The 15212-nt window shown below is 56.7% G+C and overlaps 2 protein-coding genes across 17 annotated transcripts; one reads left to right on the top strand and one right to left on the bottom strand.

Moving 5' to 3' along the window:
- The first annotated feature begins 7 nt into the window (after positions 1–7).
- Tcea2 (transcription elongation factor A2) lies at positions 8–8861 on the top strand. 9 transcript variants are annotated; one of them, XM_023561951.2, is made up of 10 exons: positions 8–36; positions 1270–1379; positions 4068–4130; positions 5516–5606; positions 6548–6678; positions 6949–7005; positions 7360–7514; positions 7587–7733; positions 8403–8474; positions 8651–8861. In XM_023561951.2, exons 1-10 carry the CDS (start codon positions 23–25, stop codon positions 8693–8695), a joined length of 885 nt encoding a protein of 294 aa, XP_023417719.2. In that variant the 5' UTR covers positions 8–22; the 3' UTR covers positions 8696–8861. The 9 variants fall into 9 exon arrangements, with proteins under 9 accessions (XP_023417719.2, XP_023417716.1, XP_023417718.1 ...); XM_023561948.2 differs by lacking the exon at positions 1270–1379 and adding an exon at positions 4436–4541 and having other exon boundaries at positions 14–36; XM_023561950.2 differs by lacking the exon at positions 8–36 and adding an exon at positions 4436–4541 and having other exon boundaries at positions 1293–1379.
- A 973-nt stretch (positions 8862–9834) lies between these two features.
- Rgs19 (regulator of G protein signaling 19) lies at positions 9835–15212 on the bottom strand. Of its 8 annotated transcripts, none has more exons than XM_005000361.4 (6): positions 15065–15212; positions 12398–12495; positions 12103–12224; positions 10986–11060; positions 10672–10906; positions 9835–10598 (listed from the first exon to the last, which is right to left on the bottom strand). In XM_005000361.4, exons 2-6 carry the CDS (start codon positions 12425–12427, stop codon positions 10410–10412), a joined length of 651 nt encoding a protein of 216 aa, XP_005000418.1. In that variant the 5' UTR covers positions 12428–12495; positions 15065–15212; the 3' UTR covers positions 9835–10409. The 8 variants fall into 8 exon arrangements, with proteins under 8 accessions (XP_005000418.1, XP_013000027.1, XP_063104046.1 ...); XM_013144573.3 differs by lacking the exon at positions 15065–15212 and adding an exon at positions 14538–15039; XM_063247976.1 differs by lacking the exon at positions 15065–15212 and adding an exon at positions 13810–14350.

Here is a 15212-nt window from a genome sequence, read left to right as displayed (position 1 = left end):
GAAATGAGATGGGTCCCTGAAGATGACCTGCTCAAGGTACATGCCCATGCTACTTCCTGGGGATCTTTGAACTTCTCTGGCAAAAAGGCAATAGCTCCAGGAGATCCACCTTAGCCTTCCCTCCTTTCTGATGCTCATTCTTAGTGTCACATGGGCACATATCTGCCTTCCCAGTTCTGGGTTTATACTGCTTGCATTAGCAGAGTGGCTTTTCTGTGGCTAGCCTCTGCCAGCACTGTAGGATCCCCAGTTCTGGTGGTCAGAGGTGTGCACCAGCTTGGGGGTTGGTTCCCTTCAGGTGATCTTTGAATCAACTCAACCCTGAGAAGTCTGTGTCTCCTATGGCTGGCTGGGCAGCTTTCATAGACATGACCTTGTGGATGATTGAGAGCCAGCTCAAAACCACATATTCTGGGGTTCCTACTGGTTTTTGCACAAGGGCAGCCCTTCAGTGGGTTCTGCAGGACTCATGTCAGCTCCTTTGTGTGGTTATCATCCATCAAGAGGGTGGTTCAAAGAGCAAGGTTTTAGCCTTCCTTGATGCTCCTGGTGTATCTGATCTGTGGAGCCTGTACTCATGTCTAGCAGAGGCTTCTGACCCAAGGACTTGCTCCACTGGGCAGGACTAAGATATGATCCCAGCTCACAGATAAGAGGAGAATCGAGTATATGTAGAGCTGGGGGAGCTGAGTTCATTCATCATGGGGCCACTGCCTTGGAAAAACTTTGTCACTTAAAAGGAATTCCATGCTGGCTCCTGGGAAATTCAGTACATCTAATTAACAACATAGCCCAAGGCATTGTCAGACCAGGCCTTTTAGACATTTCACCTGCCATCGCACCTCATGAGTTTTGGCCTGCATTTTAAATTTTAATAATGGAGGGAACACTAGAGATACTATTTCTTTGACCTGTACCCTCCCCTAGAATTGTGTTCCCTCCAGCACGCCCCAGTATCTGCATCACTGAGGAGGTGCCAGGCCATAATGGGTGGGGATTACTGGCCCTTATGTCTCTCCCTCTCCCTGGCCTGGGCATCCCTTTGAGCGAGAGCAGTCTGGCTCTTCCGTCCGGCGCCTGGTCGGTAGTGTGAAGTAGCTCACGTCATGCTGACCGAGGTACTGTAATATGGGCTTTGTGGTCCCCACGGGGAACTGTCCAGTGCAGAGCCTGGGATTTGTACACTGCAGCCACAGGCTCCCCACGGGAGGCAGGGCCTGGGTCATGCAGCCTCCCAGGGTCCAGAGTCTCTTCTTCATCCCCGCACAGATCCCTCGCCCCTGCCGTTGTGTGTAGCAGGCATCTTGACAGGGCATTTGTGCGCAAAAGGATGGCAGGCACAGTGGGAAGGGCCTGCGCGGGATTGAAAGGGCTGAAAGGTAGGATTCGGGACCTCGGGCCTTGGCTCTGAGTGCCGCTCGGTGCCTTGGCGGCCAGTGGCGAGAGTGGGCAGAGTTCACGCCGTACCCCATCCCCACTCCCTCCACTCAGCCTACCGAAAGCGCTCCCGTCCTGCGTGTCCTCCCGCGCGGTTGTGGCCCAGGTCTCGGGCGGTAGCCGATTTGAAACTACCCTTCCCAGGAGGCCGCGCGCGCCGCGGGGACGTCTGGGCGTTGTGGTCCGCGGGGGCGGGGACTGCGTCCCAGGATACAGCGCGCAGTCGCGGGTGGGGGTTTGGGCTGAGGGTCTCGGCGGCTGCGGCGGTGGCGGCGGTGGCTGCTGGGGTCTGCTGGGGCTGCCGGCAGGACGGGCGCGGGCGCTGCCCCAGAGGCGATGATGGGCAAGGAGGAGGAGATCGCGCGAATCGCCCGGAGGCTGGACAAAATGGTGACCAGGAAGAGCGCGGTGAGGGGCGCGGGCCGCCAGGACCCCGGGACCCCCGCCCTGACGACACCTGGTTGAGCCCGCTGCGGGCAGGACAAGACCCCGCCCGCCTGAGACCCCCCGTCCGGGGCCCGTCCTCCACTTGTCCTGGGACTGCCGCTCTGGACTGAACGCCTTGCGGGCTGAGACCCACAGGCCGCCCGCCCGCTCGCCTGCCCGGCCCCTCACGGGCGCCTCGGTCTGCCGAGGCGGGCCCCTTTCTCCCTGTCTGTCCCTACCCTACAAGAACCAGGTTTCTCTAATAAATTGTTTCCCTCCCTTAGCCAGACGCCAGTCAGTGTGGGCAGATGGTAGAGAGGCTGGGAAGAGCCTGTGGCCTTTATGATGAGACCCCAGAGGAGGGCCAGCGCTGGCTGGCCTCTTGCTTGCCTGGCCTGAGCCTTGGAGGTAGTGTGTGAAACCTCCCAGGTCTAGCCCAGCTTTTGACATTGAAAACCTTGCATCCTTTCGGGAAGCATCCTTAGCGGATGGTGTCTGCATCCTTCTCAGTCTGGGGAGGGAGGGATTAGAGAGGTAGCAGACAAGCTCCTAAACATGACTCACGCTCCCAGGAGATGGTTCCTGGGGGAGCTCAAGATGGTGAGGAGCTGAGTCACTGGCTTTTGAGGCCTGCACAGTTTTCCCAGGGCTGTGCTTGCAGTAGGGGTGTGAGGGGTGGTGGCTTTTTTTTCAGTGTGCAGGGTTGAATCTGGACTGGTGTTGGGTGGGGTTCTTGCCCAGGGTCTACAATGGGGGAGGAGCAGGCTCTCATACATTCATTGTGCTAGAAGTAATCCATGGCTGCTGTCACAGTCAGGGTGGCAGTGACCTGCTGGTCAGAGAAGAGAGGTGTTTCCTGGAAGGTGACAAAACCAAACTACAAATGCCTGAGGTGGGTGGGAGGCAGAAATGGGTTGGGAACCCAACTAGGGGTTGGTGGAAGCACATGCATAGGTGCCCAGGAGGGAGAGGCAATAGATTGTGGATGAAGCCTGCAGAGGCCCAGAGGGCTTACAGCACCTAAGAGGCTTCTTGAGGAGATGGGGCATGTTTAGGGGTTTTTGTGCATTTGGTCATAAGTCAGTCCACTCTAGAAGCTTTGTTATCCAGTGCTCAGGATCTGCTATTGACAAGGGTGCCATTAGCTCTGGGAACCATCTGACCTCAAGTCACCTCATGCTTGGTTTCTCCACAGCCCAGGGACCTGTTGGGGGTGAGGAGGAACTGCAGCCTGTGCAGAGAAGCCACACAGATTGTGTGTGTGTGTGTGTGTGTGTGTGTGTGTGTGTGTGTGTGTGTGATTCCTAACTCCTCCCACAGTCTTGGCTTTGGGACATGCGGAGAAGAAACGTGGGTTGTCAGCCCCCTCCTGGCGTGAGGAGACATTCATATGAACACATTAGGACCTGGAAGGCAGCAGGGCAGGGCAGAGTTGGGTACTGCATGAGCCCATCCAGTTCTAAGTAGCAAAAGGTTCAAACAAAGTTTTGGAGGATGTAAGCCTTGTCAGTGTGCTGGAAGGGGTGTTGGGGGCAGAGTGGCTTCAGGGTCAGGGTCCTGGAGTGGTCACTTGGCACTCCCAAGAATATTGAATGCTGCCTGCTATGGAGGGATGCCCTGTCTGCATAGCCTCTGAGGACTTTGAGGAATGATCTTGGACAAGGCAGAGGAGAGCAGGGAGGTCTGTTGCAACATCCAGAGGAGTGCTGGCAGCTGTGGGCATTGGCGCCAGCTGTGGCTGTGGCCTGAGTGGAGGTACCCTGAGGGTACCCTCACTGGCAGTGAGCACTCTAGAGAGCAGCTGTCCTACTCACTGGGCATGGATGGAATGGAGCCAGTGACCTGGGCTACCCCTTCACTTGAGTGTACTGGGGAGGGGATGTGTCATTTTTGCTTTTGTGGTATGGTCAGTGATACAGTGAGGTCAAGAAAGTTGTTACCATGGATTTAGTTTGGGAAGCCATGTGAACTGTGAGGAGCAAGATTGCAACTTGCTTTCTTTCTCTTGACTGGGGTGGGGGCTGTAAGGGACCCTGTAATGGTATGAGAACAAGTGTACACAACCCTGGGTGTTACAGGTAGAGGCATTGTGGTTTCCTTCAGATGTCCAAATTATTACTGCCTTTTGTCCCTCCAGTGGGCAGTAGGAGGTAGAGTAGTCTAGTGGGTTGAAAGCCCTTTATGAAGGTCCCTTCTCCTTCCAGGAGGGAGCCATGGACCTGCTGCGGGAGCTGAAGGCCATGCCTATCACACTGCACCTGCTCCAGGTAGGCCCTGCCTGCCCCCACCTGGGACAGCTCCGGGGACAGCAGCACCAAGGCCATTTGGCAGGGACTTGGTGGCTCTCCTCAACAAGGGCTTGATTGTCATATACACTTGTTCTGAGGAGAGGGTTCTTGCCTTTTTCTGGTACTTGATGAGTCTGGGAGGGGATGCTTGAGATCTCATCCTGTCCTGGGTTTCAAGTGGGACAGTTTTACCTCTCCTGGGCCAGTCCTTAACCCCTATCCTGTGGGTCTAGCCCCTGGGGTGGGTCCCCACCACCTCCCAACCCAGGCTGCTTGCCTTACAGTCTACCCGTGTTGGGATGTCTGTCAACGCCCTGCGGAAGCAGAGCTCGGACGAGGAGGTCATTGCACTGGCCAAGTCTCTCATCAAGTCCTGGAAGAAGCTCCTGGGTGCGGGTCAGGCCTTGAGGGCTGAGTGGTAGGGCAGTGGACACCCCAAAACTGGGGCCTTTGCTGGTTGGCACAGCATATGGTGCTAGTCATACTAACCAGAGCCTGGCCTCCTGGGAGTGGGCCCTGACAAATTTGGGTCAGGAAGTGCTCAACTTGGGGCTAGAAGTGGATGGATGGATGGGTGCCCATCAGCACCAGCAGGCAGAGGTGGCTGGGGAAGCATGACTGGTGGGGCGAGGACACATGCTTGAGAAGATTTCATGTAGAACCGGGAGAAAAAGTTGAGACCAGGAGTTGGGCTGCAGTAGCAAAGTTTAGGGTTAGAAGCCCTGGGGGGAAGGGGTCAAATGGTGGGAGGTCACACAGGAGAATGGCAAGGCTAGTATGCACAGGAAATGCATGGGGATAGGAGAGAAGGAGGAGCTAAGGCTGCCACACAGGGAAGGGCTGCTTGGGCAGCAGTGGCCCTCCTCCTGGGTACAAGGCAACTGGTTGCAAATAACTGGGTGAAATAGGAAGGCATCTCTACATCTAGACTCTGGAAAAAGGTCCCAGCCTCTCCTGGGCTTTATCTTTGGGGACAGTCACAGGACCTTTCTTTCCAGTGGTGTGACTGTTGAGATGCAAGTGGCACATGCATATTCTGGTTCCCTGTGAAGGCCTGAGCAGACTCCATCCAAGGCTGGGCTTGGGAGAATCCTTATGGGGCACATCCTTGGTCTTCTTGGGGGTGGGGCAAGGAGAGCAGGCCCCATGGGTAGCCTGCTTGGGTGAGTATGTGAGGGGCAGGGTCTGATGTGCTTGGTGGGGCGGAGGGAGATCCATTGGCAGGAGGGCCTCGTGGCCAGGTACCTTGCACATTGGGAGCAGGGGTGGTGGGGATGGTGGTCTGGCTGAGGCTAGGCCTTGGTGGTGGTTGATTCCCTGCTTGCCTTTCCCTGACCAATCTGTCCTGTTTTCTGACAATGCAGATGTTTCTGATGCTAAAACCAGGGATCGAGGGAGGGACACAGCTCTACCCACATCATCCACAAAGAATGCCTCAGAGGCCATGGATCCCAGGTAGCACACCTTAAGGAGGGACTCATTCTCCTGTCTACTGGTCTCCATTTCTCTCAGCTGATGTCCATGTACCTGGATGCTTCTCTGAGGGAAGGCTTTCTCCAGAGGGCTGTACACTGGGTTGGTCAAGCTCATAGCTGAGGTCCCTTGCCCCAACCATCTGAGATAGGTGGCTGTGTCTGCTCTGTTGTCAGGGAAACCTCTGCCATCTTCCTCAGCAGAGAGCTGCTGCAGGTCCTGAGCTGGCCTAAGGAAACCATCTGCTACTTCTGTGACCCTACCCTGAATGTGGTTCTCACTGGCCTGCTCTGCCTGTGTCCCTTAGCCTGGTGCCACTCAAGGATGAGCGAGAGCCTTCCCACGAAGTCTTCCCTAGAACCAAAGGCAGCTGCCTGGCTCCTGTTCCTGCCCTGCATGTACTTGTGACCAACACTGCCCAGGAAGGGTGTTTCAGGGGCCTGTTGCTGTGCAGACAAGGGTGTTCCTGGTGACAAGCGGTGGTGGAGAGGCCACTTTGCTCTTGAGCAAACTGGGTAGTAGTGGCTGGACCCAGGCCAGCACAGGCTGAGCTCTGGACTCCTGGTGTGGATGTGCAGCATGAGCGTGAGCTCATCTTAACACTGCATGGATGATTTAATGCTCCAGGAAGCCATCTGCTTCTGCTGATGTCCACACAGCCGTGAGGGAGCCTACCCTGTTCATTTGGGGAATGAGCCCTGATCCACTGGGGATCCCATGACCCACTTTCCCCTCTGACTAGGTAGGCAGATCTCATGGGCACACTGGGCTTGAATAAAGATGAGCAAGGTTGCCAGCTATGCTGGGATCTGTCGGGGTGGAGCAAGTGGGCAGTGGAGGTAGGGAAGGTGCTCTGGGGATGGCATCTTCCTGGGGTGCATGTGACCTTGCATCTGAGCCCAGTGTTCCATCTCTCTCTTCAGCCGTAAGAGGCTGGAGCTGCCCAGAATGCCATCTACCCCAAGGATCACCACGTTTCCTCCAGTGCCCATTACTTGTAATGCTGTACGTAACAAGTGCCGTGAGATGCTAACCACTGCCCTGCAAACAGACCGTGAGTGCCCGGCAGCCCTGGCCTGACATGCCCTGCTGTACAGGACAGGATAGCACAGCACAGCCCTCCCTCCACTGCAGAGGCTGCCTTCCCTAGCTATTGTCCTGTCCCTGGGAGTTGGCAGGGGCTCCGTGGGGTATCAAGAGCACCTGGATCCTGGCAGTGCCTCTGGGGATGTGCATGTCCCCTTTAGCCACCAGAGTGCTGTCCAGGCAAAGGAGTGGCGGGCAGGGAAGTCGATGGCATGGTAGTGAGGGCTCTCTCTTGCAGACGACCATGTGGCAGTCGGTGCAGACTGTGAGCGTCTGTCGGCTCAGATCGAGGAGTATATCCTTTGTGCAGGGCTTCCTGTATGGGGCCAAGGCTTCAGTTGGAGTCTGGAGGCCATTAGGCGTGGTTCCCTCTGGTGGCTGCTGGACACCACTCTGAGGTGCTAGTACCCTCTGTTGACTATATCCTGCCTGTTCCTAGGGTGTGCATGTGTGAGGGGGTTGTCTTGCCCTTGCAGGGTTCTCCCTGGATGGGCCAAGGGGTCAGTTTTGTTTGCCGGCAAGGCCTGGGCCTCAACCGGGATTGGGTGAGGGGACCAACCACGTATGGCTAGGTAGAGTATTCCCCACACAGCCCCCTTCAGGGTGGGTACAGCTTAATGGCCTCAGATGGGTCCTTAAACACCTGCACGCATCTTCCGGGATGTGGGAAACACAGACATGAAGTACAAGAACCGAGTGAGGAGCCGCATCTCCAACCTGAAGGATGCCAAGAACCCAGAGCTTCGGAGAAACGTACTGTGTGGCACCATAACTCCCCAGCAGATTGCGGTGATGACATCGGAGGTGAGCCCCACAGGAGGCACTGGGGGCTGCTTCTGTGGAGCTGCAGGCTAAGCACTTGGCCCCTCACCCCAGGAGATGGCAAGTGATGAGCTAAAGGAGATCCGTAAGGCCATGACCAAGGAGGCCATCCGGGAGCACCAGATGGCCCGCACAGGTGGCACACAGACAGACTTGTTCACCTGTGGCAAGTGCAGAAAGAAGAACTGCACCTACACACAGGCAAGTTGTCCTGGGCCCACGTCTTCAAGGAACCTGCAGCCCTGTCCCCACCTGTCTGGCCAGGAGCCACCCTTATACCTGCAAATGGTGCCAGAACAGGTGTCCCAAGTTGGTATTTCCTTGAGCCTTAGATCACCCCCTCACCCAGGACCCCAAATGCTCCATAAACACATGTGGAGTGGTGGACTCTACATGTTCTGGGGTGCTAAAGCTGGGGGCTTGACCCTACCTAACACAGATGAAGCATCAATGTAGTTAGGGTGGTGTGTGCTGCCCAACAATGACCTGCTGTGGAAGTGGATGCTGAAGTGGTCGGGGTAGACAGTGTGGATCCCATGGGACAGTAAGGGCTTAGGAAGCGTAGAGCGGCTGTTTCTACCAAGAGTGGTCTTGGTCCTTATGAAGAGGCACAGCCAGTGGAATCCCTGCTGTCTTCCCTTCACGGGGCCTCCTCTGTTGGGGTTTTTTCCTACCCTTACCTTCAGCCTGGGCTCTGCATAGACTGTTCAGGCTCATACAAGGATCTGCATTGCGTCCACTACTCTACAGGGCCAACACTGGAAGGTTGGGTCACGAAGCAGCCTGGTATCAGATCCTCCACTGAGGTTCAGGAGTTAGCAATGCAGTACTCCCTAGAGGGACTGACCCTTGTGCCATACCCTCCCGCAGGTGCAGACCCGCAGTTCTGATGAGCCCATGACCACCTTCGTTGTCTGCAATGAGTGTGGCAACCGCTGGAAGGTAGGTGGTGGGCTCAGGCTTACTCCTCCCAGCCCATTTTGTGGAGTTGGCTCCGGGAGCTCCTATGGTGTGGACCAGGGCTAACCATGTCTAGCTATCCTCTGGAGAGTCTGGAGGATAGCGAGTGGGGACCCCAACCTTGGGTGACTGCCTTGCCTCTGCCCTGGGTCAAGCAGGGCCACAGTTGGATGCCTCTCCCTGCCTTCCTGCAGTTCTGCTAAGCCCTCATGCAGATGTGCTGCAGCCCCAGGCCAGGCCATGGCCTCCCACATTCCTGGACACAGCTTCTCTGGAGACCCCCAGAAGGTGGCATGCTTGCTCTAGCTTGCCTGCTTGGCATGTACTGTTCTGCCTTTTGCCCTTATTATTAAATGTTTTGTTTTGCCATCTTGCCATCCTTGGACCTTACTCCTGGTGGGTTGAACACAGCCGGGCCCCATCCTGTGTCTGGTCCATCCTTTGTGCCATGAACACTGTTCCTTTGGGGCCAGGCAATACTTGGCTTAGCCCTGGAGGGACAACACTGAGAGATCACCTGTGCTGTGATTCTAGGATACTGGAGTGTGTGTGTCTCCAGTGTGCATGTGCACATGTGGGGAAAGCCCAACCAAACTGGATGTGTTGGCAGGTTGTGCAGATGCAGACAATCTAGGGTCTTTTGAGGGATCTCTGGGGTACTCTGCCCAGCATCTACCAACACTCTGTAGGCTCAGGCAGGTAAGGTCCTAGTCTTTCCTTTGGGATAGGTTGCCCCATTCTGCCTCTGCTCAGGGAGTAGGGGATCACAGGCCCCTGGGCTAATTTCAGCTTCAAGCCCTAGAAATACAGGGGAATGTGTGGTGAGTGCTTGTCTGATGGGGCATGTAAGATGAAAATGGCACTGTGCCCAGCTCCAGGGGGCCCTGGGGAAGGCCATCTGATTAGTGCCCTGTCCCAGTTAGCACCCTCCCCCCAGGAAACCTTTGATACCTAAACCAGCACTTTTTTTTTCTTTGCAATAGGATCTCACTATGAGGTTCAGGCTGGCTTTTAACTCACAATATAGCCCATGCTGGCCTTGAACTTGCAGTGATCTTTTTCCTGCCTTGGTGTCCTGAGTGCTGGGTTTACAGATGTGCTACCATGAGTGACTTTGTGGCAACACTTGTGGTCGCATCTCAAGCCTTCACAAGGGCTGGCCCCATCTCAAGGCACAGAAGATCGAGACCATGTTACAGAGCCCATTGGGCAGGCTGAGCAGTCATCCACTGGTGCCACTGTTGGGCAGGGCTTGGGTGGAGCCATGGGTGGGGGCAAAATCCAGGATGATTCCTCTTTTCTATTCAACCCAAAACAGAGAGACTCCCACTTTGAAAACATCTTCGAGGATAAGACATCCTGTTTTTAGGGTGCAGAGAAATGGAAAAAGTATTTCTCTCCCCAACTCCTGCCACCCCGCCCCCCCTCGCACTTTCTGATAAAACATACAGCAAGGATATGTTCCCAGGTTAAAGTTCATGAACATATAAAATATAATCAGGTCTTGTCACTTGAGCCTGGTTCTGAGGTTCCACATCTGGTTCTGAGGTGCAGATAGCTCAAGCAGAAGTGTGTCCTGCTACAAAGCAGATGGTATAGAGGCTTTGTTCTCCCCTAGAAGCATGTCCTGGGTACACGGCTGCCTGAAGGAGGCCTCACCAAAGCTGTGGGCCCAACATTCATCCTCGGGCTGTCGGGAGCACTAGGCTGGCAACCTTAGGCTGCTGAGGGGCTTCCACCTCACCTTGTGGCTAGAGCTCCTGTTGGACCAGGGAAGACAGAGCCAGGGGGTGTGGTACTTTCCGCTGGGACTGGGTCTGGTTTCAGGGTTTGGGACCCCCATCCAGCCAGGTGAAGCCGTGGGTGTGAGCCTGGACTCTGCCCACGTGGAGGTGGAGTAGCTGCCACGGCAGTGGCCTAGGCCTCAGAGGACTGTGGGCGCTCTGGAAGCAGCAGGGCGCGGTAGGTGGGGGAGCTAAGGAAGCGAGGGTAGGAGTCCCGGTGCATAAGAGTGTAGATTTGCAGCTGTGCGTCATCAAACGTGTGTGCAGATGGCTCCTGCATCTTCCTGTTGATGCCCTCCCGTACTCGGGAGTCTAGGCTCACCTGTGGATTGGGGCACTGAGGTCAGGAGATGCCCACCCCAAGCCAGCCCTATCCATCCCAGAAACCAGCGCACCTCCTTTGGGGAGAGAATAGACACATAGTCTTCATAGATGAGTCGTGCCTTCTCATCCACCACATGCTGGTTGGCCTCAGTCTTCAGCTCCTCACAGGCCAGCCAGAAGAGCATGTTCTCCTCGCTGTACTCTGTGCGCAGGAACGCTCGGAACACGCTGCGGCCTGCAGGGCTGTGCATCAGCTTGTCGAAGGACTGCGCCCAGCTCTGCACCTCCTCGGGGCTCGGTGGGGTACTGCCGGCATTGGGACAGGGGTGTCACATCTGGTTCTACCCCACTCCCCAACACATGTACACACTGAGGCCAGACTCACCACACTTCACAGCTGGGGAGGGGCTGCAGCTTGCTATCATGGGAGGCCTTCCACGTTCGTCGCCGCTCTTGGTTCCTGGCAGCAGAGGAAGGCGGGGATGCCCTGGGTATCTGGGCACCATCAGGGCCACACGTGGGACATGACACATGGGAGCCTGGCACACGTGTCAACCTGCTACAGGAAGGGTAGCCCCTGGAGCTGGCCCTTTTCATACCTCTTTGTTTTCGTACAGAATCTGCTTATCAAGGTTGGTGTCCTGATCAAAATAGTCACACCACAGCATGGCAATCTTCCTCCTATTTCTGGGGCTCTGCAGGCTCCTAACATCCTTCCCCTTCCCTGGCCTACTGTGTAAGACCCTGTTCCTCAGCCTGTCCCTGGTTTGTCCCCTTCTTAAAGAGGCCACTAACAGACCCATAGTACTACGGCCAGTATCAGCAACAGGACTTGCTGGTTGGTGCAGGCCAGAGCCCCCATTCTGTGTTTATACCTGTCCAGTCCTAGATCCTGATCCCTGGCTGTCTTTAAGAGAATCTTCTTTCCTTTCGGGACTGAATCCATGTTTGCCTGACCAATCCATCAGGATGAAAGTCTAAACAGAACTGTTTGTGCCACACCCTGTTTCTTCTTAGTAGCAACATAAGCCTTGTTTCATACCCTGCTGCTCTCCATCACTATATTTTGCCTGGGGTCTGGCCTCAGCTGCTTACTGTTTAGCAGATCCCTTGGGGTTCATAAGCCTATGTAGGACCAGGCCTGTCTGTTAAGGCCCTGTCAGCTTCCTTATGCTCCTAGGAAATCCTAGAAGCCACATACCTAGAAGCCCTATTCCTGTCTCACACAGATGCCCAGAGACACAAGCATCTTTGTGCCCCAGAGCCATATGCTCCCTCATTCGGGTCTCTGCTTAATGTGCCCCCCACTGCACAGTCTGGAACATCTGGACCGGCTTCGTGTTGCACCATAGTTCTCCCAGCAGTTCCTGGACAGGATGGTGCTGAGCTGGCAGGGGCAGTTTGCCCACTAGTGATGCCCCGAAAGCCATCAGAAGGCTCAGGGAGCAGGGCCCTGGGTCTGCCACCCACACCGAGCAAGCTGTGTTCCCAGGCTCACATACCAGGAGCAGCTGCAACAGCAGCACCAGCATAAGCAGCATGGGTTGCGGCTGGGGGCCGGCCGGGGAGCCGTGTCATGGCTGGACATTGAGGGGGGCCTGTCCGCCTCTTCTGGCCCTGTGTGCTGGGGAAGATGGGGCTGCCTCAGCCTTCAGGCCTGAGCCCACTAGACATACAGGGCTGTTGCAGCCCTACACGCATGACTCTTTAGCCCCCAAGTATCTGGGGTCTCTCAGTAACTCTTCCCCAGCTTGCCCACCCCATTGCCTAGGAAGAGGGGAGGAGGGAGTGGCATACCTGCTTCTCAGCCTCATTCGGGGTGGGCATGGGTGGGTGGAAGGGCCTGCCCAGGCTCCGTGGTGCCAGCTCCAGGACCCTCACCACAGCTTGGGGGTCTGGGGAGAGGAGCCAAGGTTTTGCCTGAGCATTTGGCTGACCCCTATGCAAGGAGTCCTGAGAGGACAGCTCCATCTCTGAGCCCTGCACCTAATTCCCAGCCTTAGCCTGTGCCTGTGGGCCACAGGGGGGTGGGAGGCTGTGTGCGTGGGGTGGGGTGACTGAGTTAGAAAGGAGTGAGCTGTGGCAGCTTCTAGCCCCTCATTTCAGGCTGGGTCCCCAGTGAAGCCCCCAGAAGTAGTTCTGGGATACCTCCAACTGCTCAGTGCCAGGGAAGCCGGAAGCCCAAGTTCCTCTTTCTTGGTTTCCTGTGCCTATCCCCTCCCAAGGAGCTGGGGCTACTATTCCCCCCGCCCTGAGTTTGGCAGGGGCAGAGGGCAAGACCAACAGCAAGGACTTGATTTGGGACAGGACTTCCTGAAGGTGCAGGGAGTGGAGCGTGCACTGAGGAGCAGGGACTCGTGCCTGGGAACAAGGTTTTCACGGTCTCAGGTGCTTTTGTACATGTTACCCTAGCTTCTCTCCCTCCATGCTCAAGACCTTCAGGCTGGAGAAATCCTGAGGCCTGCTGGCCAGGTAAAGGGGCAGCATGATGGGCCCAGGAAGGGAATGAACCCGTGGCTGATCCTTCCCAAATAGTGTTTGGGCGGGGCTGGGGGTTTAGCTCAGCGGCATAAGCGCCTGCCTTGCAAGCAGGCAGTTGTGAGTTCGATCCCTGGTACCGATAAAAAATGAAAAAGACAAAAAAAAAAAAAAAAAAAAAAAAAAAAGTTGACAGTGGGGTCCTCAGGAAGCAAACATATCCCCTGCTAAGCCCAGAAATCCTAAGGACATTGGAGCAAGGTGGCCATTCAGTGCCAGGTGGCAATTCTGAATGCCCCCCCCCCACTTGTACCCTCCTTTGTCCAGGACTACAGAGATGTAGTCCTCTATTTCCCTTTCCAGTGGCAAAGGGCTTGACAACTGGTCCCTTATTCGCTTTTCACCTTCCTGCTGTGTCCCGCCCCCCTCACCATCCCTGTGGCCTTTGATCCTGTTCCCACCCCAGCTGACCTCTCTAGGCCTCTGAGAACTGAGTGGTGGTGAGGGGATTATGCTGAGATCTGCACACCTGGGGCACCTGAGGGCTTCAGTACCTCACCACCTGCACCTCTTCTTCTGAGACCATAGGTTCCCTGCAAGCAGCTGGGAACACACAAGTAGCTGGAGCTGGGCTTTCTCTGAGGGTCAAGTTTTTAGAGAAAGGTAGGGGCACAGCAACCTGAGGTCTGGTGGAGTACCCAGAGCCTATTCTTCCTCCTCACACATCCCACCTGCACCGTATTTCAGAGCCTTCATCTCCAAGCAGTTATGCATTGGAGACAGAGATGATGTGGGGTTCTGTGAGCCGCCCAATTTGGTCAAGAGATGGGAAACAGCGTCTTCCTTCCAGCTGAAGGTCCTGGACCTGGCTCTCTGCACCTTCTCAGGGCAGTGGGGCCACCCATGGCCCAGGTTGGCTTGGGCTGCCTCCTTTCCCCAGGACACAGGGTCTGCATTAAGGTCCTCCTACCCCTTGAGAGGCTCCTCCCATTCCTCAAACCCGCCTGCTTTGGTCCTCAGGCTGGGAGAGGCCAGACAGGCAGCAAATCTGATCTCTGGGGACAGAGGTTCCTTGGGGAGTGGCTGCTGTTCTGCTCCACAGAAGGAAAAAGAACGTCCTGGAGTCTGCTCAGTCCAAAAAAAGAATTTAAAAATGTGACAATCCCAGAAAAAATGTCATAACCTTTACAAGGGGTGTCGACAGAGGGGCTCTATTCCCATTGCAATCCTACCCATACCTTTCCTACTGCAACCCCAGCGGGCGCCTTCCTGGACAGGCCAACCCCCCCTAATCCTGCTGACTCCCACCTGAGACGCCAGGGGAACCCCGTCCCCCGCTTTGTCGAGTCTCTGCTGGTAGAGTTATCTGGAGGGGCCTCTTTCACCCGCAGGGCCCCTACCTCATGCTTCTCACGCTCCCATTCCTCCCTTAGGGAACTCGCCACGGTGCCCCACTCACCAGCGACCCAAAGGCCAGGCGGGGCGGGGGCGGGAGGGCCGGGTTCGGGCAGGGCCCCACCCTGGCTGCCGAAGGGGCGTGCTCTGCAGCAGCAGGGACTCAGATCAGACTGCAGGAGATAGTCCTGCGGCGTTCTGGAGGGAGGCTGGGCCCCGGGGTGCAGCGCCTCCCCTGCAGTTCTAAGGCCCAGTGAGTTTCAGACCCCACGGGGTGGGGTGGAGCGGAGGCAGTCCGGAGTCCCGCCTGGCCCCTTCCCACTAGGCTCTGGGGGTAGGAGACGCGGAAACCTGGGTTCTTCCGGCCCCCATGTTTGAGCAATCACTTCCCCAGGCTTTGAGCTACAGAAAAAGGGGAACCCTGCTGCGCGTCCCCTCCCCCACGCAGGGGGGGGCGGGCTCGGTCCCACCACGGCCCAGGTCCACGTGGGCCCGTGGCCGCAGTCCTGGGAACGGATCCCCGCGCCAGCTCCAAGGCTCCCGCGCTCCGGCCGCTTTCCGTCCGCGGTCCCGCGTTGCGCGCGCACTCACCCTCGCACTCCCGCGCCGCCGCCTCCGCCCGCGCGCTCCGAGGTCCGGCCCGCCGCCGAGGAGGGGGCGCGGGCGCAGTGCGCAGGCGCCTGGGTGGCACTTCCCCAAAGCCAGGGGCCGGGACTTCCTCGGGCCGGGAGGCGCCCGC

The sequence above is a fragment of the Cavia porcellus genome, unplaced genomic scaffold (genome assembly GCF_034190915.1).
Source record: "Cavia porcellus strain 051 isolate PalLab524CR breed Dunkin Hartley unplaced genomic scaffold, mCavPor4.1 scaffold_5, whole genome shotgun sequence".
In the NCBI taxonomy this organism is placed as follows: domain Eukaryota; kingdom Metazoa; phylum Chordata; class Mammalia; order Rodentia; family Caviidae; genus Cavia; species Cavia porcellus.
Note: the sequence above shows the minus strand (reverse complement) of the source record. Positions and strands in the feature narration are given on the sequence as shown.

Coding starts and splice junctions, on each gene's coding strand:
- Rgs19 (XM_003462781.5), bottom strand. CDS start 12,571: ATGGAGCTGTCCTCTCAGGACTCCTTGCATAGGGGTCAGCCAAATGCT. Junction 11,061..12,102: donor TGCTGTTGCAGCTGCTCCTG/GTATGTGAGCCT, acceptor CTCTGCTGCCAG/GAACCAAGAGCGGCGACGAA. Junction 10,907..10,985: donor CTCCCCAGCTGTGAAGTGTG/GTGAGTCTGGCC, acceptor CAATGCCGGCAG/TACCCCACCGAGCCCCGAGG.
- Tcea2 (XM_063247971.1), top strand. CDS start 1,774: ATGATGGGCAAGGAGGAGGAGATCGCGCGAATCGCCCGGAGGCTGGAC. Junction 7,006..7,359: donor GTCGGCTCAGATCGAGGAGT/ATATCCTTTGTG, acceptor AAACACCTGCAC/GCATCTTCCGGGATGTGGGA. Junction 7,515..7,586: donor TTGCGGTGATGACATCGGAG/GTGAGCCCCACA, acceptor CCCTCACCCCAG/GAGATGGCAAGTGATGAGCT.